This window comes from Anabrus simplex, chromosome 4 (genome assembly GCF_040414725.1).
Source record: "Anabrus simplex isolate iqAnaSimp1 chromosome 4, ASM4041472v1, whole genome shotgun sequence".
NCBI lineage: Eukaryota > Metazoa > Arthropoda > Insecta > Orthoptera > Tettigoniidae > Anabrus > Anabrus simplex.
This window is the reverse complement of record NC_090268.1, coordinates 295,098,734-295,122,809: the sequence shown is the minus strand read 5'-3', so window position 1 is coordinate 295,122,809 and position 24,076 is coordinate 295,098,734. Positions and strand designations below refer to the sequence as shown.

The window sequence follows — 24,076 nt, the reverse complement described above, 5'->3', positions numbered from 1 at the left end:
GCAACTCGATTTGTTCTGGGTGATTTCCGACAAAAGAGTAGCGTTACAAAAATGTTGCAAAGTTTGGGCTGGGAAGAAATGGGAGAAAGAAGATGAGTTGCTCGACTAAGTGGTATGTTCTGAGCTGTCAGCAGAGAGATGGCGTGGAATGACATTAGTATTAAATGTTAAACAATTAATAGACTATATTGAAACCACCTATTCAATACTAGTTAAGTCTTTATGACTATAACAATGTCAATACATTAAGTTTGAGTATGGTACATGTTTCGCCTGGCATTGCAGGTATCATCAGCCATGAATTCTATCTCCAAGTCAGAGCTCTGAGTGGATGCTATATTAGGATTAATCATAGTAAATATTATTTACGTAACAATTGCAATGGAGTGATCAAGCCATCCATGTTTTAAAGTACTAATGTGACGTCCAAATCTTGTTCACATTTAATGGAGATAATATTAACTGTCAACATTCATGAGTTAGTAATGAGAACAGCATGATACATGGGTTTAAACCATCTGTACATTTTTACAACTTATTGGAGATTAACTTGTGCTAGAACTATTCTTAAAAACTATTTTTTTACACAATTTACATTAATATATACAAACTTATGTTACGTTTTGGAACTGAACTGGTCGATCTTGTCTTGAAGTTTCAATGGGATGTCTTCTCATGTCCTGTTGAATGGAGATAATTCTGATACTGATATGGTATTGTAGTCTATTGAAGTCATAGCATTTAAATATTTCTTTTTTATATTTGTAGGACATTAAACACGTTCAGCTTATATTGGGGTTTTTTTTTTTTTTTTTTTTTTTTTTTTTTTTTTTTTTTTTTTTTTTTTTTTTTGGGAAGGTCTAAATATTTTGTAGTCAACCTCACTTCTAGAAGAATGAGTATCAGTATTAAGGTGGGGTGCCTTAAAGTGAATGGCAAGAAATCTGTTAGAGAGTTTGATCAAGTTTTGTTAGATAACGGATTATTACATAACCATATAAAATTTTGTATGTTGTTTTGTTGGAGCTTTTTGAAATTATTCAGTGTGGATTGAAGAGCAGTTCACTGGTTTCTGGATGTAGTGTGTAGCTGGTGGATGCATTAAAGTCTGTGGAATAAAACAAAAAAGTGTGTGAGTGCTATATTAGGATGGTTTATTAGTTAGTAGATTTAATGTTCTTGAAACTTACCCTTTAGACGTTACGAGGAGGTCCTGTTGTGTTACTTGCGTGAGGTGGTCTGAACAGTTGCTTTATTTCAGCTTCTCATATTGTAAGGGTGTGTCATTGTTGGCAGGGAGTGAGTTGGGTTATTGTTGGATTTATAGTTGAAGATTTAAAAAAAATTGTTATTGTTTATGTTTAGAGATGACAATAAGTTAGGAATTTGTTCTGTGACCGGGCTCTTTGTTTCTACGGTGTCATTTAGATTTTTATTTTTATTGAAGTGTTGGTCTAAAAGAATGTAGGTGCTTTCAAATTCAGTCATTAGGCTACCTTTGTTGATGATCTTTAAGATTTGAAGGTCCTGGTCTATGGTGGTGAAGTTATGTCCCGTTTCTTTCATATCCCATCCCACTGAAACTTCAAGACAAGATCGACCAGTTCAGTTCCAAAACGTAACATAAATTTGTATACATTAGTGTAAATTGTGTAAAAAAATAGTTTTTAAGAATAGTTCTAGCACAAGCTAATCTCCAATAAGTTGTAAAAATGTACAGATGGTTTAAACCCATGTATCATGCCGTTCTCATTACTAACTCATGAATGTTGACAGTTAATATTATCTCCATTAAATGTGAACAAGATTTGGACGTCACATTAGTACTTTAAAACATGGATGGCTTGATCACTCCATTGCAATTGTTACGTAAATAATATTTACTATGATTAATCCTAATATAGCAACCACTCAGAGCTCTGACATGGAGATAGAATTCATGGCTGATGATGCCTGCAATGCCAGGCGAAACATGTACCATAATCAAACTTAATGTATTGACATTGTTATAGTCATAAAGACTTAACTAGTATTGAATAGGTGGTTACAATAAATTAATTGTTTAACATTTAATAATTGAATTTCAATACGGTCAAAATGAAAATAATCACTTGTAATGACATTAGTAGACGAATAAGTTTGAGTGGCGTCTTTAAAAGTAGGAAAGATCACAATATGAAGGTAAAGTTGGAATTCGAGAGGACAAATTGGGGAAAATATTCATTTATAATAAGGGGAGTTAGGGATTGAAATAACCTACCAAGGGAGATGTTCAATAAATTTCCAATCTCATTGAAATCATTTAAGAAAAGGCTAGGAAAACAAGAGATAGGGAATCTGCCACCTGGGCGACTTCCCTAAATGCAGATCAGTGTTGACTGACTGACTGACTGATTGATTGATTGATTGATTGATTCATTCATTCATTCATTCATTCATTGATACCAAATGAACACTTCTGCGGTCATGTGATAACGAACGTCATTTCTTGCCATCTTTATTCAGTCAGAAATCCACAGCCTTTCTCTTAAACTCATTACTGAAATTCATTACATTTTACTTGATTCACAACCTAACTAGAACTACTGTGCAGGATTTTTCCAGAGCGATTGACTAGTATCACTGGATTTCAGATATTCCAGAGAGAAAGAGAGATATACCGTATTTCACGGCATAATCGTCGCCACCGCGTAATCGTCGCATCCTTTATTTTCAATACAAAAATCGGACTTTAAACCTTTAATTACATAATCGTCGCACGTCCAAATTTTGTTCACTAATCTGGTTAAAAGGTAAATGTAACTGCAACGTAAGTTGCACATGAATGCGCAATTTAAATACGTGTATGGTTTATGGGCAATTTGGCAACACAGTCACGTTTGCGACATGTTGCACAACGTATAAATAAATAATACCGGTATATGTACGACGCATGGCTTACCAGTAGACTATCGGCAGTTTGACAACGTGGTCGCGAGACAGTGTACATTTATTCACCACCTACATATTATGCTTACCGGTAGGCTATCGGCAGTTTGACAACGTGGTCACGAGACAGTGTACTATTTCTTCACCACCTACATATTATGAGTTCCCATTTGAAATACGTAAGGCTGTAAGTTATCGCTTATCGGCAACGTCGCCAGGAAATACCGGCTAGGTAGGTTGAATGGACCTCGAACCAGCCCTCAGATACAGGTAAAATTCCCTGACCCGGCCGTGAATTGAACCCGAGGCCTCCGTGTAAGATGCAAGCACGCTGCCCCTACACCATGGGGCCGGCTCCTGTGTTATTGCGCACGAAGTGAAATCCAAGACGATAACGCAGATTTCCACGGAATTATTCAGCCGAATTATTTACGATGTCTCAGTTGTCATCGCTAGACTCTTATCTTACTACTACGTCATAAGTGTCCGGGCATGGGATGAAAACTTTTATCCAAGCAGTCAAGATAATTATTATCCAATGCTATTAAAGTTTTATTTTATAAACTCGTCAGTAATGTAATGTAAAATCATCAATAACTGGGAAGAAATATTAACCTAATTACCGTATGTTTAAGAGAAATTGAAAAAAATGAATGTTTGTTACTGACGTCTCGGAATACAGTCAACTATACAGTAGATCTACACCGCGCTAGCTAGAGCTCCAGTTTGCGAGCTTTGCGCAAGCGCAGTAGTGTGTCGCAACCAACGAGCTAAACTGATAAATTGTTGCATGCTTCCTTGCTGCCTAACAGTATTGGCTGCTCTGGAATGGACAGATCACAGATGCATTTATTTGTTTAAGATTTACGTGATTACTGTAGACATGTGTGCGTGAGAATTTAAGTTTTTAATTTGTGTTTTGGGTGTTTGCAGAAATAATTTGTTTTAATAGTGAACAATTACGGAAAGTCATTTATATCGCAAAACATTAACGTGTGAAGCATTTATAAGCGATTAAGGGTAAATATAGAAACTATTCTGCGGTCTTCAAGTTAAGCGTAATTGCCTTCGCTGAACAGCACGGGAACAGAGCTGCAGAAAGTAAATTTTCTGTGAGTGAAAAGTTGGTGCGTGACTGGCGGAAAGTAAAAAACAAGCTAAAAAGCACAAACCCTTCTAGACGCGCGTTTAGAGGTCCTAAAACAGGGAAGTTTCCTATAATTGACGAAGAAGTGTTTAGGTACGTCAGTGAAATACGTAACAATGGTTGCAGTGTATCATATGAAATGTTACAAATTAAGGGACAGGAGGTAGCGCGCAAACACAACATACCGGTAACTCAGTTTAAGGCGACTCGTGGGTGGATTAAGGGGTTCATGCGACGACACAATCTGTCAGTGCGAAGGAAAACAACACTAAGCCAAAAGTTGCCTGCTGATTACACGGACAAGATTGTAAATTTTCACCGATTTGTCATACGTTTGCGCAAGGAAACTTCGTACTTGCTTTCTCAAATCGGTAATGCCGATCAGACTCCAATCTTTTTTGATATGCCTCGCAACAGCACTATTGCACTAAAAGGATCACGGAGTGTATTAATGAAAGCCAGCGGTAGTGAGAAGTTGCGATGCACGGCAATGCTAGCCATTACAGCTGACGGGAGAAAGTTGCCGCCTTACATCATATGCCGCCTAAGAATATACAGTTTCCCCGTGGAATTCATGTACGAGTGCAACCAAAGGGTTGGATGGACGTAGAACTCATGCTGGACTGGGTTAAAACTGTGTGGAATAGAAGACCTGGTGCACTACTAAAACAACCAGCTCTACTTGTTTTAGATAGTTTCCGAGGTCACCTCGTGAACGAAGTGAAGCAAATTCTCACTACAAATAAGACACGACAGATATTCATTAACATCTGCTTTGCAGCCACTAGACGTATGTGTTAATAAACCCTTTAAAGACCACTTACGTCGATTTTACAACGAGTGGATGATGAGCGGCGATCAACAATTGACGCCCGCCGGAAATATCAGGCGTCCACCCTTGGACTTGTTATGCTCGTGGGTGAAGAAGAGTTGGGATCTTATACCACCTGAACTAGTCTCCAAGAGCTTCAAAAGGACTGGGATTTCGAATGCACTAGACGGTTCCGAAGATGACGCAGTGTGGCAGGGAGACGAAGAATCTGATACTGGTATTAACAGAGGCGAGGACGGCGCATCAGATAACGAAACCTGCGATAGGGACACCGAAGATTTGGAATAAATTGCGTACCTGTAAGTCCGCATTTCACAACAAAGCGATAATTTTTTGCAAGTGTAATATTTTAACTTTAGTACTCAAATTAATGACAAATTAACTTAATACGTTCATTTTTATTTTCAGGTTGGAAAAACGTTCGCCGAATTGTTGCGAAAAATATATGAATTTTGTTTTAGACTATTTTAATTATTTTGATGTATAAACGCGAGTATTACGTGCATCTTAAATTTGTATCAAATACAATTTAGTTATAAATACATTTTTTGAGTAATACAAATACTGGTATTAAATATTCATCGTATAATGGTCGCACCCTACAATTTTTTTCGAAAATTTTGGTATAAAAAGTGCGACGATTATGCCGTGAAATACGGTATATAGAGCAACATTACTCGCACAGTACCAGCGTGTACTGTACTGCGATGTAGCGGTTAAAATCGAAGTGGTTTGCGTTTTAATTCATTTATCCTAGAAGCGGAAGGTTTGAGCATTTGAATGATACACCTTGATCCCAATTATGATAGTGTTTTGACACTGAAATTCAAGTGATATTCCAAACAATGTTTATCTCTACCACCAAGGGTAAGCATCAAATCTGGCTGCTATCTGGAGATTACTATGCACACTTCTTGTATTATATCTTTCTTTCCTCTTGGGTAAGAACCAGACTGTCAACATAATCATAAATTTTGTCTATTCTTTCTACTTACCAGAACAGAACATTGCAGTTGATGAGTCACCAATTCCATGGTGGGGTAGGTTGTCTTTTACACAATATATAACTCAAAATCCACAACATTTCGGATAAAATCATACAATTTAAGTAAGCTCAAGTTCAGGCTATCTTCGGTCATTTATGATATACCCAGGGAAAGACACGGTATTTGAAACAACACATACATCAACAGACACAACAAAAACTTATGCTATTGTTTTATCACTTGTGGAGAGCCACTTCTCAACAAAGGATACATTTTGCAGATGTATAATTTACCTACTTTAGCTCATAAGTTAAAATTATTAAAAATTGGCTATGTAAGAACTTTGCTCTTCAACAGAAGCGACATCCCGAAAGATGGGATTAACATGAAAATAAAAAAAGGGGAACTTTCAGCTCGGCATTCCAACCAGGTTTCCATCCGAAAGTGGCACGATAAGAAAGATGTCTACATTCTATAGAGTAAAAACTGTTGCAAAGAAAACAAATATTGGTCAGCAAAAAGAAAAGCCTGTTTCTGTTACTTACTATAATGATCACATGGGTAGAGACGATCTGAAATATCAGCTACTTCATGGCAATATTTTAGAGAGGAAAAAGATGACCCAGTGGTACATCAAGTTGCAATTCTAAATGCAATGATCATTTGCCAGAGAAATTCACCAGAATCTAGAATAGATTATTTGAAATTTAGGGTGGATGTCATCCAGGCCTGCTTGAGGAACATTCAGGTTCATTTGAAAGAAAGGTGTTGGATGTAATTCTTCAGACAAAAATGTGTCCCGTCTCACTGAAATGGATTTCCCTGAGGGAATTCCACCAACTGCAGGAAAGAGTAGGCCAACCAAATGATGTGCCATACGCTACAAGCAGAAAATTTGAAGTGAGACAGTGTTTTGGAGTCCAGACTGCAAAGCGGGTCTCTGCGTTGAGGGATGTTTCAAGAAACATCAAACTCAACTATTAAAAGTAAGCATCATATTTTCTAAAAGAGTGGAGTTTTCTAAATGTGCATGTGAAAATATTCCTGAAATCTGTAAAACAGAACCAAAGTTATGTTGCTTTGAACAAAGTTTTGCATGAATCTGAGAAAATTTAAACACTGCGCTCAGACCTTCTCCCATAGCACAGAGACGACTGGGCATTTAAATCCACCGTGCCAAGGGGTTAATCGTTCTGTTGTATATTAAGACTTTTTCTTTTTTTTTTTTACCCCTTTAGAATTGCACTAACACAAGTAGGATTTTAGTGCCCCTATTTTTGTGTTTTCTTACATGTCTAAACAGAAGTTGTTCATGTTTCACTTCAATTACATCATTATTAATCTCATTGTAGAAATATATTTGAAGTATTCAATGTAACTTGTGCAATGCCACATACAATCTACTTGTGTTATTACAAAACCGCATGTATTTCCGAAAAATTGTTTTCCATGTATAAATCACAAACGATAGTAGAATCATTGGAGAAAGTAGAATTTTAAGGGAAGAGGAACAGAGCAGATGACAGTGTTGATTGCAGACAAAAGATTGTAGGGGAAATACATTTTCTCACACAGTGTTGCAGGCCAACAAAAGGCACGAATCTGTGATAGTATGTATTTGATCCTTCCCACTCTTATATTCAGTAGCATGAAGACACAATATACTTTTGAATGATGAACTATACCTGAAGTGTTCTCAAAGCTCGATCCACATTATTCCTGTTCTGGCGGAGAGCATATTCTGCCTGGTCAACTGTAAAACCGCAGTCCACTATCTGCTGCACATTATGATCCAAAAGCTGAAAAAATCAACAGAAACACACATTAAATTGGTGTCGGACATAATTATATATCATGTATAGAAAGCATATCATAAGTAAGCACATAGGACATACTGTACAGTGGGTAATTAAAATGTAAGACAGCAAGTAACTGTCTAGTATGTGGAAGAACAAGAAAATAAACAATAATGATCATGTTATTTGATGGGTTTTAGATGTACTTGTTACCATAAATTACTCAATTTCAGGTACTCAATTTTCAACTTTATTCAAAGTCAGCTTCAGCCAATAAATATCAATAGAAATAACATGCTAATTTTGTTCTCTTTGAACAAATTAAAACAAACAGAAATTAAAATAAAATTTGGTAAATCTACTTATTCTACACAGGAATATGAAAAAGAGTTTAAAAATGAAACAAAAATTATTTTATTAAGCCAGGAAGAGCACAATTGTATCAAAAGTGAATGCAAGTTCACTGAATATCAGAACACTTGAAATTTATACGACCTTGATTAATCGACTCTCACTCAAAGTGAATGATGAGATCAGCAATATTTAAGAAACTATTTAAAATAGTTTATGTTGGGTCCACCTTGACAATACACTTTTAATGATTGAAAATTATTTATTCATTAAGACATGTTTCAGGAACAATATGCATTTCCTTCATCAGTGATGTAGATCAGTGTAATAGATTTAGACAAGTCAATACAGGATCAAATAAAATACCTATTATGGCTCAGTTTATCAACAATCAGCGATATTCTTGCCACCGGCTAGTGCGAGTTCGAGTGTCTCCCGCAGGCCGAGGTTCCACCTTAGACCAAAGTGGGAGGGGCACTCTGTGATGATATGAGCCATGGTGAATTTGGCACCACAAGAACACACTGGGAGTGGGGGTGGGAGCTTATCCTCTTTAGGAGGTAAGTGTGCGTAGATCTTTCATGACCTATCCTCAGCCTATACAAAACTACGAAATGTGATGCAACGTGATCTGCAATGACTGAAGGAATCTAAACTATATCTCCATTAATGGAGATTCCGGGTCAATAGGCACGTTCCGTACTCTGAAAACACAGCAGAGTTTCATCCACACTTGCGATGACGGAGCATGTATAATCATGGAAGACCCATTATATTACCAAGTAGTCAGATTTCAAAGATAATTATTAAAAGCCTGTCAAGGATCACGTATGGCTGCTGCAATTTCTTTACTCCAGTAAGGGACCTAATGGAAGAAACGTCGTCAACAGACCCCACCTCCGCATCGGCCATCACTGCACGTTTTGAAAACTCTGATCAATTTGCCCGCCGAAGTAATCAGCACTTCGGACTGCCTTTGATTCAAGAGTGTGAGATATATAGGGAAATGGTCACTATCACAGAGGTCAACATATACTTGACACCGTAATAGGGGAACTAGCGCACGGCTGCACAAGATGACATCGAGGTGGGAGAATCAAGTAATCCTGGTGAGCATCCCATACACTGGAACCTTACTCTAACTGGAGTCTCACCAGCGACTTACATCCTTACAATCTGTTAAAGAAACTATTTTAAATAGTTTATGTTGGGTCCACCTTGTCAATACACTTTTATTTTTATTTTTTTTTGCTAGTTGCTTTACGTCGCACCAACACAGATAGGTTTTATGGCGACGATGGGACAGGGAAGGGCTAGAAGTGGGAAGGAAGCGGCCGTGGCCTTAATTAAGGTACAGCCCCAGCATTTGCCTGGTGTGAAAATGAGAAGCCACGGAAAACCATTTTCAGGGCTGCCGACAGTGGGGTTTGAACCTACTATCTCCCGAATACTGGATACTGGCTACACTTAAGCGACTTCAGCTATCGAGCTCGGTCAATACATTTTTAATGATTGAAAATCATTAATTTTATCATACATGTTTCAGGAAAAATATCCATTCCCTTCATCAGTGATGTCAAATCAAGGAATAAAACAATTGTTTTTCTTACAATTTAAAGAGGTGTCAATGAATCAATGAAGACAAGTATAGTAATAATAAATAAAGAAACTAAAGAAACTAATGAAATATTATGAAAATGATTACATAAAATTTAATATTTTGATTGATTAATTAAATGAGAATAAATTTATAGACATTTCTAATGACGAAGTTAATACATTCGGCCAAAAAGGGAAAATTCATGAATGTTTTGGAAAGGTTAGAAATTTATCTTGCACAAAAAAATGACTTTGAATCAAGTTTAAATGAAGGAAGTAGAGAAGAGAACCCATTGTATAAACTAGCCTTTGATCATTTAAGGAAGAAAAAGGAAAAAAGAAGAAGAAAAACTTGAAGATCTTAAATTTATTTAGGTATTCTCATTCAATTCATCAAAACATTAAATTTTACATTTTCATAATATTTCATTAGTTTCTTTATTAAATGATATGGTGAATTAGGATACAACACTTCTTTAAATTGTAGGACAACATAGCATAGTGTTATATTGTTTTATTTCTTGATTTGACATCACTGATGAAGGGAATGGATATTTTTCCTGAAACATATATGATAAAATAAATAATTTTCAATCATTAAAAGTGTACTGACAAGGTGGACCCAACATAAGTCAATACAGGATCAAATAAAATACCTATTTATCAACAGTTACATCGAGCCTCCGTGGCTCAGGCGACAGCGCACCGGCCTCTCACCGCTGGATACTGTGCTTCAAATCCCGGTCACTCCATGTGAGATTTGTGCTGGACAAAGCGGAGGCAGGATAGGTTTTTCTCCGGGTACTCTGGTTTTTCTTGTCATCTCTCATTCCAGCAACACTCTGCATTACCATTTAATTTCATCTGTCAGTCATTTATCATTGCCCCAGAGAAATGAGACAGGCTTCGGCAGCTGGCACATTTCCTATCCTCGCCGCTAGATGGGGGCTTCATTCATTCCATTCCTGACCCGATCGAATGACTGGAAACAGGCTGTGGATTTTCATTTTCATCAAGTTACATCCTTACTACAACCCCTAAATACCCTCCTAACCATACAAAAAAATCCATAACCTTAATTACAATCCCATTAGTGTGATTACCCCCCATGAAGACCTTTCTTTATATTAACACCATCTGCACTGCTGAAGTGTGTAGGCACCCCAGAGGGTGTTACGGGCATTCATGTCACCCAGCAAGAGGAAAGGAGAATATAACTGAGTGATCAAATCTGGGGAGTTTATGAATTTGAAGATCAGAGTCCAGTGGAAAGTATACGCTGCACATTACCAGCAATGAAGCACGACCTGCAACTGAGTCCAGCTGAATTAGTAGCAGCACTTCTTCACAGACTATGTCATAACAGACTACCGTACAAATGCCCCCAGTCGCCCCGCCATTCACAGCTACAAGGTCCTTGGAGTAAATACGGAATCCTCCCATAGTCTTGTCGTATCCAGGTCTCAGACGACATTGCTGTAGACAGACTATGATGATCATGGAGATGGATATCAGTCGATGCAACTCAGATGACGTGTGGATGGGTAGTGTAACAACAGTAGGATAATTGCTTGTCCTTCTTTCAGCCCACTACCTGACATTTACTTCTGTCATTGACGGTATCACTGCTGTCATCACCATCCACAATAATGAGTGATTCAGTCTCTGCTTTCTCCTCAGATGAGATACTGTAAAACAAAAGCTAAAGGTTTCCACCTATTCAATACTATTTATTGTAACCTTTAAAAAGTCACATATATTTCACGAAACTAGTTTCAGTCTTGCTAGAGACCATCATCAGTCAAAATCAAGTTAAAGCAAGACATGAATTACAGATAAAATTTATGAAGCAAGCATGTGAGTGCAAGTCAAGTAAAGATTTGGATGTTAAAACACTCACCACAATCACACATCTTGTGCAAGTTCAGCTTTTTTTTTTTTTTCAATTTGAAGAATGCACTTATTCTATTCACACTTGTTTCAGCTAAAATGAATTCTAGAAGATTCTTCAAGTGCTAGTATTTTATGTGTTTCACCTAGTCTTCTGTGAAGTGCATTCTTCAAATGGGAAAAAAACTGAGAACTTACCCAAACGTGTGATTGTGATGACTATTTTAACATCCAAATCTTTACTTGACATGCACTAAATTTCAACAACACACGCTTGCTTCATAAATTTTATCTGTAAGTCAGATCTTGCCTTAACATGATTTCGGTTGATGATGGCCTTTAGCAAGACCGAAACTAGTTTCCTGAAATATATGTAACAATTTTAAGGTTACAATAAATAATATTGATAGGTGGAAACCTTTAGCTTATGTTTTACATTATATTGCTCTTCAGTACGGAATATTATGAAATTTATTACCTATGTTCCTCAGATGAGGGCGACACGGCGTTGAGCACTCCGTGTATGGTAAAATTTCTGATTTGTGGAATAATGGGCCTTCTTCCTGGGAGATCTAGGTTCCCTAAAAAGGGATCAAGCAAGAGGATGTCGGGGTCTGTTGCTCATGCCTGCCATTTTCACATTCTTTGAAGGAGAGCTGGCAGATAGTTCACCAATTTTCTTCAGGGATGCTGTGACCCCCAATCGAGTTGGAGAAGGCTTCTTCTCCAACTTCATAGAGGAGCGCTGGGACTTTCCCTTCTCCAGAGATACCAACTTTCAAGAAAAGCATTTCGTAATGCAGCCGTTAAGGCACGGGGGGGGAGGCGGTCGTAGAATTATTTTTTTTCCCGAGATCTTACTAACTTACATACTCCATTGAAAGCTTGTAGTTCCTGTTTGGTAATGTACACTGGTGACATGATTTTTCTTTTGATATCATGTGCATCCTCTGCACTAACAGAGCACTTAACAGTTCCGAGTTCATATTAGCACGGAATTCAGTCTTGTTCATCCTCATCATGCGCATCTGAAATGTCACGGCTACACGCACACTACCGTACTACACATGTGTGAATGAGATTTCAAGGAATGCAGTAAACAGGGTCATTCTTTTGAGCATTCCTCCCTACATTTTTGAACTACTTTTGGTTTATTACTAGCGTCACTAGTCACGGTAACATATTCACACATATTTTCTTGCGCAAGAAATCGCTTCATTATTTCAAACCTTTCGCATTTCATAACACACGATTAGCATATATCCTAGAAGAGCAATGTATGTCAATTTGGCAACCAAAATCGCAATAAACACTTCAACAGTCACGCACACAGTATTCACAATTAAACTGAGTTTGTCACCACTTTGCCACCAAAACAAAGACAATAGAACTCGCATTCCTGCAATGCAGTCTGATCATGTGACGAACAAAGACAACAACTCCGCAAGATATACCACTTCACAGGTGCCTATATTTCCGGTACTGGAAACACACACTGCGTTCGGCGTGTGAAAACTCAAAATATTCTTAAACGAGGGACAGGAAAGAGGTATAAATGATTACTGAGAAATCCGAAAATAATATTCTGAGAATTCAAGCTCTAATGGCATTCCTTGTGTATTCTTTAGAACACTTCATAAACTTAGATTTAAAAATCAACAAAAAGTCGTAATTTGTGGTGTGTGATTTGTAAAGGCATAATGATGGGTAATTCGTAATGATTACGATTGAATCATAATAGTTGGCATCTCTGCTTCTCCTCCTCCTTGGTCTGGGCTTTGGTAGGAGAGTTGGAACACTTTCCAGCCCTCATTGAGGAAGTCATTCCCCTGTCCTGGTAGGGGAGGACTTCCCAGCCGAACATGCCTGGAAAGAGGTCTTCCTGGACGACGCCGGCAATGACATAAAGCCTGCTTCTGTAACTTACTATAATGATCACATGGGTAGAGACGATCTGAAATATCAGCTACTTCATGGCAATATTTTAGAGAGGAAAAAGATGACCCAGTGGTACATCAAGTTGCAATTCTAAATGCAATGATCATTTGCCAGAGAAATTCACCAGAATCTAGAATAGATTATTTGAAATTTAGGGTGGATGTCATCCAGGCCTGCTTGAGGAACATTCAGGTTCATTTGAAAGAAAGGTGTTGGATGTAATTCTTCAGACAAAAATGTGTCCCGTCTCACTGAAATGGATTTCCCTGAGGGAATTCCACCAACTGCAGGAAAGAGTAGGCCAACCAAATGATGTGCCATACGCTACAAGCAGAAAATTTGGAGTGAGACAGTGTTTTGGAGTCCAGACTGCAAAGCGGGTCTCTGCGTTGAGGGATGTTTCAAGAAACATCAAACTCAACTATTAAAAGTAAGCATCATTTTCAAACGTAAGGTGCATGCTTGAGTTTCTTAGTAGATTTTGAAGTAATAGTCCTGATAATGCCTCTGTTATCCTCGCGCTCAGTCATCACTGTGGATGGCAGTGCCATCTGTGCAGCAGTCCACAGTAATTACATGTGATAAAATTAATTTTTGGGTCCGTATTGAAAATATTTTTATTAAATAACACTTGTATGTTTTAATATTCATCCGCCTATTCAGTACAATTGTACTGAATAGGTGGATGAATATTAAAACATACAGGTCCACAGTAACTCGTGAAGATATCGCACTTCCTCTTCAATACGCTATGGTTTAACCATAAGATTCTTGGTATGTATTGAATAGGTGGACTTATTAAATATTCTTGGAATATTCTTGATATATGGTCAACTTCAATACGGAACAAATATGAGAGTTGTAACTTGTAAAACTGACGAAGGCATGACCCGTGAGTTACGATGGAGTTACCAAATGGCTTGTCACCACAGCCTGGATCAAGTCAGGCATTTTAGTGCTGCTGCCAGCACGAATTTAGGAGAACAGATGCTAAATCTGATATATGCACACAGTTTTGGCCAAATACCTTTTACTCTTACTAATCCCAAGTAACAGGATGCCACTTGTGCCAACTGCACTGTTCCAAGTTCCAGCTTCCCCACCATAGCTACTGTGGTGGACTTCACTTATAACCCCTGAAGAGGGGATGCCCCAGTATTTTAAAGCCACCAGGAGTAGCGCTGCCTGTCCAGCATAAAGCATTTTTGTTGTGCCAGTAAATCTATCGACACGAGGCTCATGTATCTGAGCCCCTTCAAATACCACCGCACTGAGCCAGGTTTGAACATGCTAAGTTGGGCTCGGATGGCCTGTGTTCTACCACCAGAGCTATTCAGACCGGGTGGACCGATTCTTCCATGAAAAATTCTTCAGTTTGTCTGTTATTAGTGGGAATTAAGATGGAACACAAAATTTCAAAATTCAGCAGTTGGTCCATTTATTCACAACTGAAACCGTTATTAGCTTCACGTCCCACTAACTACTTTTATGGCTTTCGGTGATGCCAATGTGCCGGAATTTAGTCCTGCAGGAGTTCTTTTATGTGCCAGGGGACGCATTTGAGCATCTTCAAATACCACTGGACTGAGCCAGGATCGAACCTGCCAAGTTGGGGTCAGAAGGCCAGTGCCTCCCAACAGTCTGAACCACTCAGCTGGGCAAAACAATATTTTAATTTGCTTTCTGCCAGAAATGTTGATAGAGACCAAATTGAGAATGAGAGCAGTTGACAAATTAGAAAATGAAAAGTCATTAGGTCAACAATTTTTGAAAGACACTACATTTAATTCTTTCAGACCCTTCAACATGGTACGTTCCACTTTGATGTGTTTTATTAGCAAATAGTTGTCGTTCCTTTTAATGTAAATGAAGTCCATGATATTCTTTATGTCTTCACATAATGCAGATTACAAAAATAGTATCATGTATAATTCATAGTACGAACAGCATTCACACCAGAAATTTTTGTCAGCCCGGGTGGCAGACATAAGTACCCGGGTGGGGAATACTTTGGAAAAAAAATATATAAAATTTCAATTTATTGCCCCCAGGGCATCAATAATAATAATACAATGGTGGAAATTAGTATAAAGGCACATAGTTTTGTGTGGGGAAAAAAGTTTATTTATTTATTTATTTATTTATTTATTTATTTATTTATTTATTTATTTATTTATTTATTTATTTATTTATTTATTTATTTATTTATTTATTTATTTATTTATTTAGTATTGCATGCTTTTTTCCCGTACAGTTTACAATCAAAGCATAGATACAAAATACATTCTCTCACTTTACGCTTAGCATTTGTACTTGAAAAAAGAAAAATACTATCATATACCTATGTGGAAATTGATGTAAAGGCACTTATGTATTTTTGTCAGAATAAACTAAGGTAAACAATAAACATATCACAATAATGACCTAGTATTATTTGAACCTCCACTGTTCTTAATAACTGCAAAAATCCTCCTGGACATTGATTGTATAAGAACAGCGATCACTTCCTCCAAGATAAAGATCCTCTCCATTCGAATTGCAGTTTTCAGCTCAGCCACAGTCGCAAACTGTCGTCCATTTTGATAAACACGTCTTGCTAGGATCGCCCATAAATTCTGTATTGAATTTAAATCTGAACTTCTTGATTGCCAGCTCATAAGTGTAATTCCTTCACCTCAAAATCACTTCTTTGTCTTGGCAGACCTGTGAATTCCAGCGTTATCTTATTGGAAAATTAAATTATCATAGTCACATTCCTCATATGTATGAACCAATTCAAATTCCACAGTTTATGTATGATCATCAGATTTCATTTTGGGGTGCAGCCATGCTATTATAGAAGTGCCTTTATCACACAATGCTGCCCAGACTATAACGCCTCCACCACCAAAATTTCTACTCATCGAACTTTTTCTCCTTTATGGATATCATGCCAATGATACTGAAAACCATCTGCCTCATCCAAATTAAAATTCTACTCATCACTGAATATTACTTTGTTCCATTCTATGGTCCATGACATAAGTTCTTCAGCAAACTCAATCTAGCCTCCTTATGAGCATCGTTTAAAGGTGGCTTATGGAGCCGTTTCTTGAATGCAAGATTCTAGTCTTCAGCCAGAATTTCTCTAACGTGTCTGGAAGCTACTGGTAACTGCAAATCAGCCACGATTTGAGAGGAACATAACCAGTTGCCTTCTGCTTCACAGAGAATCAAACAATTTTCTTGTCGGTTCATATTTGCCGTTTTGTCCATTCTGTGTACCCAATTTACAAAATTATCAATAACACAACTTGAAAGCCCTAATTTCTTAACAATTTGGCAATTTGACAGGCTCAATTCTTTGTAAGTCTTAATACTTACCTACTCTTCACCTGAGAAAGGCTTTCCACGTGGCATTATTTCAACTGCTGTAAGTGCTGAACGACGTTTGCACCTTCAAGCTGTAACTGTTTACATTTATCACTGATGCAAGTCATACAGCAGACCTGCCTTTATACCAACTTCCACCCTTACGATCGCCATTCTTCTTTTATTTATTTATTCAAGCACTAATGCTAAAGATAAAATGAGAATGTATTTTGTATGCTTTGATTGTAAACTGTACGGGAAAAAATGCGTGCAATACTAAGTAAATAAACTTTTCCCCCCCACACACAGAACTATTTGCTTTTATACAATTTCCACCACCATATCAGACAGGTAAACATTAACTGCAAAACTGAACTATTTTAGTGCTATTATTATAAACAAGACATAACAGAGTATACTGAATTTTTAGTGTTCTGCTCGTACATAATCATGTAACACTGTGGAGTGCAATATGGGTTTGTGACATAATGCGGAATAGAGAGCTTGCATGCGATTCCACGCTAATCCAGACACCGCTCGCGCATGACATTATGTGATAGTCAAGATAAACAGTTAAACTGATGAAACTGATGCAATTAGGACGATAATAATGAAAATTTGTCACTTAAATAAACAGTTTTACGTATTTACATTTAAATTTGGAACGCCTAATGATCCAAGTATGTATTAATAATATGTAATTAGCACATATCTAGGTTATGTTAACCAGACGGTCTGGAAACACGGTAGGGCAGTGCACCCATTAACTCTTTCCGGTCTAACTGCGAGCATAGCTGACAGCGGCCGAAATTACGTTCAAGATGCGCTGCAGGCATAGCCCGTAGTAAGGTTTGACAATTCGCTAAAAATCGAGAACGAGCTATGCACGCATTCTGGTGGTTACATCATGTTTCTTCATGTATTAGTTACGAGAGTATTTAAGCAGATGGCAGTATTATATGTCAAAGTCAGAGAATTTACGATATTTTTGAACTGCATGCATCAGTAGATGTTGTCACTCAGTGAACTCAAAGACATGGTTTCTCGCGGCGAACATGTGCTTGACGAAAGTGATATTTTCGATATTTTATGATATATTATAAGTTTATGCGCAAATGAACATATTATTGACATATGAATTCGAAACAACTTCTTGCATTTCATTATGACTGGTGATCGTTTTACGGCCTAGCGCATGTTCCCGCGTATTTCATATTTGCGTGAATACGTAAGATTATCTACATATTCGTAAAGTTGTCTGTTTAGAAGACTTATTTTCTCCTTCTCAGAAGTATTTTGTGGTAAATGGAACAATAATTTTACATTTGAGTAAGTTTTAACAAAATTTATCAATTAAAATAAAATTTCGTAAGAGCTCACATTTTCGTTATTGTAATTATTACTATTATTATTATTGAAAAATTATTGTTTTTATATCGTACTCATTATTGTTGTTGTTTTGTAATTGCAATGCACATTTTATATTAGCGAAATAGGGTAAATATAACTGTATTTCAGAAAACTGTACTTGCTTAGTTATCCGTCAGACTTTTCTTCCATTCGAAAAACATGGTATAATATATAAACAATTTTAAAATCTCAAGTGATAGTTGACATGATACAAAGAGCGCTTTTGAAAATTAGATTCTCAAACAAGCACAAAGAAAAAAGAATCATGCCAATATCTACTACAGGTACAGAGATATAATGTTTTAAAGATCCTTAAAATTGTCCAGTCCAGAACGTTTGTTAGGGATATTAAGGCCCAGACTGGAATGGGTTAAAAAGGTCCTAGGGAGAACACGGACAAACATGGTACCATACGCCGATTATACTGCAATTCTGCAGTAAGATTAAATCTAATTCTAGAGGTTAAAACAACGTAACTTCTGGTGCAAGTAACAGAACTGCAAAGAAAATTCTCTTAGAAAATACTATCACCATTTGTCAAGCATCAGTAGTCTGCATGTCTAGTGAAAATGTTGTTAGGTATTTAAAACAAAGTCTGCAAAGTTGTCACAAGCCACCATTCAGTCTTCCTAAATCCTGTTCTACGCATAATAACAGAAAGGGGGTAAAAATAAGTCTTTATACAACAGTTGACTTCAATGTTTCCGATTATTTCATTGCACAAATTATGAAACTGAAAAGGAAGCTGCCCCGGGCTCAAAAACCAAAATTCATTACGCTAAACTTTTCATGATATTCTCTGTTCATCTTATTAACAATATGAAACCCAATACAGTCAAATTGTTTTGCAGTAACAAATCACTGTTTGTCCAACACTTGTCCCGCTTCTCTATGGGGTTGCGTATGAGGTGGGATGAATCTGCCGTGGCAGGTTTTTATGATCAGATGCCCTTCCGGACGTCAGCCTCATCAGAGGAGTTAATGAGATGAAATTAACAATGTGATATATGATAGAAGAAAGGGAGAGAGTATCCGGCCCCGCAGTGTAGGGAGCAACGTGTCCGCCTGTCACCCGGCGGCCCCAGGTTCGATTCCCGACCGGGTCAGGGGTTTTTAACTGTAAATGATTAATATCCCTGGCCTGGGGAATGGTTGTTTGTGTCGTCCTTAACGTTCCTTTCCTCACATTCAACACTTTACACTTCCGCAATTTCCAAATACATGCAGGTTCCTAGTAGGGGCAAAAGATCTTTCTAGGTCGACGCCCTGAACAAATATAATTTTTTTTAAAGGAAGGGAAGAGTGAAACCCAGTGCCGGTAGATAGCCTACTCCTGTCAAATAGCACCAAGGTGTCTGCTCAAGACAATGTCCCCATCCGACAGACAAATCGCTATCAACAGTGTCACATGCCCTCACTCCATATGAGCACTGCAGAGAGGTTTAGAATAAAATCCAGGCTTTTGGCATGCAATCTAGTGATTAGAAATTGTATACCACCACCTCCTCTACCCTACCAGCCAACGTTCTAATGGTGGAATTTTTTCTGACCAACGGGACTCGAACCAGCTAACCACGGTGTCAGACCGTTTAGACTTCAACGCCTGAACAATCATTGGCACCAGGCGGGCAACAGTAATAAACCACTGCTGTAATATACAGTATGTTGTATTCTCTACATTTATGTGGAAGAACATCACATACCATTATTTTTCAGCAACTGTTAACTTTTACATTGTAACAACATAAAACTCACAACTGACAAAACTCTTCTATTCCATATGATTTCCTGTTTTCCAAAATTACTAGATTTCATGTACGGCAGATACTTTGATGGGATGACAGTATATGAATTATGCACTTATCTCTTGCTGCACCTTTCAAAAAACATAACATTACGATAGAGATAATTACAAACCATATACATACCGGTTTATTACCTCCACCAAATATCTTTTTAGCTCCCCCTCTTGCTGCCTCAGCAATTGCATCTTTTCTTTGGGCTTCAAATTCAGCATTTTCACGATTTTCCTTATCCTTTGCACTTTCAAGGGACTACACAGAATGAGAAACACAATATTAATAACAGAAATATCCAAGAATGAGACAATATTTTAATTCATCTCAAATTCTCTCAAATACCTTAAAATTTCTGTCTTGGGGATTAGACCTTAAAATCTTCTGACCAAATGGAATCCAAGGAGGAGGGCCACCCTCTTCACCGATTCGTCCTCGTGTATGTTTTGCTAAGGACTGAACAAAAATTTCAAATAAGTACAATGTAAACAAAAGAACATAGTGTCAAATATTTAGTGAGCTGCTTAATTTCTTCAGTGAAAACTCGATTCTCCGTTTTTGGAGGGACCACAGATAAAACGTGTACAACACAGGAAAACGGAAAATCCGGGAACATATGAAAACCATCAACAATTTGACTAAACATCACAAAAATGAAATGTGCATAATTATAATCTTATAAAGACTCCTAAACCAAACCAAACCAAACTATAGCCCCCAATGGGCCTTTGCCTACCAAGCAACCGCTGCTTAACTCGAAAGCCTGGCTCTCTACACCAGGGTCGCCATCTCATTATTAGATAGCTCCTCAATTAAAAGGTAATCATGTAGACTAGGTGGAGCTGTAACAAGCCCTCATATCCAAGAAAAATGCCTGGCCTGGCCGGGAACCGAATCTGGGCCCTGCGGGTGAGAGGCAGGCAAGTTAGATAGCAGGGCCGGCTTCAAATATTAATTACCGGTACGCAAGCTAAAAAACTCGATACTTTACATTCAGTTTCATGGGGAAACTTTGCCATCTTCCCATGAAAACTTCTTTCAGTTCAGCAACTTTGATCAGCCAAACTCTTCGAAAAATCTAATAACGCCAAGCCAAACAACAACAGACTAAGGGCCGGTTCTACCACCTACTGGTAAAGTAGCGCGTAATTTGCCCTCCGCGTAAAAGAATGTTTCCGTCCGACCACTCCCAGGTAGCGCTATCGGCAGCATAAATCGTCGTTACCCGGCGCGTAATTTCTCGGCCACTTCGAGGGCCCGGTAAGACTTTACCTGCCGGGCAAGTTCTGAGAGCTGAACATTATTAGCTGTATTTCTGGTGATATGCAACTCAAATTAGCTTAGTACACTGAAAAAAGCAGTATACTGTAACAGTGATCGATATTGTATTGCAGGATTTTGAACATTAATGCTTCCCTTTAGTTGAAACGGTCACACCAGCCTCTCGCATCGGTAGCGCAGGGAACACATTTTATACGTCAAGCTTTCGTAAAGAAACTCTAAAAGGATATAAAATCGAAATCTATTTGGAAATCATTTCAAATGGGCTTTAATTTTCTACTTTTTCGGTTTTCGGACACGAGATATATATCACTGTATGTATCCTACCTAACCCAAGCGTGTTCGTAGCGTAGTGGTAAACACGTACGCTTCGTAATACGAAGTGTGGAGGTTCGAGTCTTTATTATGACGAATCTTTTTTATTTCCATTATTAGCGTTGTGTTAATCTGTATGCCTCTTTTCATACGTTCTTATCACAATATTATGTCTACCAGGAAAATTGCTTTATATGTATGCTACCTATAGCAAGTGATGTTATGATTAATAGCATATAGGACTGTCGCCCAGGTAGCAGATTCCCTATTAGTTGTTTACATAGGCTTGTAAATTATTTCGAAAAAAATGGAAACTATTCCATTCCCGAATTCCTCTTCCTATGAATGGATATTTATCCCGATTAGTTCTTTACATTTACAGTACCTTCCAACTTTATCTTCATAAAGTTAAAAATTAAAATGAAATGCTTTATCAATAAATGGAAGCATCTGGAACTAAACGAGGTCACAGAACTAGTTGCAAATAGAGCATCGCGGAGATACTTAATCAATTCACAGAAGCCTGCAGATAGAATGCTCAAAGGCAATAAGTCCGTAAAGAAGATGTGTGTGTGTATATACGTATATGGAAGCGCGTAAAAGAGAGTTAAGAACAACGGCAGGGAACGAAAATACACTTTAAAATGTAAATTAGAAATACGATGAAAAACTGCGTACCTTCTATTACGGAGCGAGCTACTTGACCAGTCTACTACGAGAATACCTTTCAAAAACGCTGCCTTGCATGGCAGGTTATAACTGGCGTAAGAAAATGCAATCTCGAGATTTTAATCCCAATTAGGTATTGATATTGAAGATCATACATTAAAATCACGAAAGCTTGACATGAATCGTTGTCCATAACTCTTAAGACTCCCCTTATTAGGCTTTTTGGTGATAATCAGCAGACGCAAGCACAGGGAAATAAGACAAACGAAATGGGTTTCATGCATCTGACGATAGATAGCACCACACTCGAAAGCGAGAAATCGCTGAATATCAGTCTAGCCAACTTCGTATATCGGTGTCTAGCTCCGGGTAGCTACCTAGCGCTTGCGCGGAGGTGGTTGGACGCAAGCCAAAGTACCAGCCGATTTACACCTCCAGGTAGTTTACCTCCCGGGCAGCTGCCAGCCACTTTACCAGCAGATGGTAGAACCGGCCCTAAGTAGTTTTTAATTCTCTGATCTAATAAAATAAAGCACCCAACATGATGGTGAAATCCCTTCTTTTATCTTCCATTGTAATTTTGTCACCGGTATATTGTTCGCAGTCAGTTTCTGGAAATCTTGTACCACGTATATTAAGCCTACATCGAATTTTAAATGTCGTGTTGGACTGGAGAATATGGTTTCAAAAGTTCTTGAATGCATTATATTCAATTCTGCCAGTCACTAAACGCAATCAAATTGGAAAGAGGAAAAAATATCATCAAAACTTCAGAAATTACGGTTATTCATGACCTTAAGCTCAGATGGAAACCACGCTTGCAGCACAAGTCGGTACAAGCGGGAAATTATACAATTTTTTAAACGTAATGTTGCTCAAATAAAATGAATGTGGTTTTTATGACATTTTAACATAAAAAGGTAAAATTACCCATCTTATATTAGAGCTCGGCAACTCCAACTGAGACCCCGCAAGGAATCCGAATTTAGAATAACTCTCTCCTACCCTTCTATCCCTAGTCATGCACAACCAATAGTGTGTACAAGGGTGTGTCTCCTCACGAGCCAATAGAAGTGAACATTGCCCAATGTTGCCGATTAGCAACTGCAATTCAGTGCTCACCTAGCTCTCAAGGGAGACGTTTCCATTAAGTCAGCATTGAAGTGCTCTAGCTCCATGCTTTGTCTATCACTGCGCACGGCTTGGTAACACCGAGCGTGAACCAGGCCTAAACGGGCAGTGCTGCCGGGTTTCGTATACTGAGTGTTGCACTGTACTGAGTGAGAGATTTTCCCTGACGTCTTTCTTGGAATGTGATATTTGCCTTATCAGAAGTATAAATAAGTTATTATATTAGTGGGTTAAATTATGGCAAGTACTAAAAACAAAGTTTCATAGGGAAGGAAAGGAGATAGTATGCAATGTAATTGCTTTCTGTGATTTAGAAAAGTCTACACAATGCTTTAGCTTGCCTTTATGCCAAGTGACTAAACGAGCTTCAGCGGCAACAGGAAAATCCGAGACATTTATTCAGAAAATCAGAAGGGAGGTGATAGCGGCAGAGCGTAATGAGACTGTTTTTATTTTATTTTATTTTCTTATAAGTGTATTTGTACAGTAAGTTGTTCTTGTCATCGTGTTAAACAGCTGACTATGGCTATTGTGCTTCGCTACGGCAACAGCGTGTCCACACTCTTCTCTCCCAAATCCACCAACCTCCCTCTGTCACTCCTACTGACAAAACTAGCGCTTACATCGCTCACATTCCAGGGTCTTACTTCAACTTG

At 37.9% G+C, this 24,076-nt stretch overlaps 1 protein-coding gene across 3 annotated transcripts in view; it reads right to left on the bottom strand.

Moving 5' to 3' along the window:
- LOC136871902 (tudor domain-containing protein 3) overlaps positions 1–24,076 on the bottom strand; it is a 258,745-nt gene that overhangs the window by 149,772 nt on the left and 84,897 nt on the right. For all 3 annotated transcript variants that reach the window (XM_067145605.2, XM_067145606.2, XM_067145607.2), the window contains 3 exons: positions 20,370–20,480; positions 20,157–20,282; positions 7,579–7,692 (listed from right to left, as the gene is read on the bottom strand). In XM_067145605.2, coding sequence (XP_067001706.2) covers positions 7,579–7,692; positions 20,157–20,282; positions 20,370–20,480 — 351 coding nt within the window. The remainder of the gene's footprint in view (positions 1–7,578; positions 7,693–20,156; positions 20,283–20,369; positions 20,481–24,076) is intronic.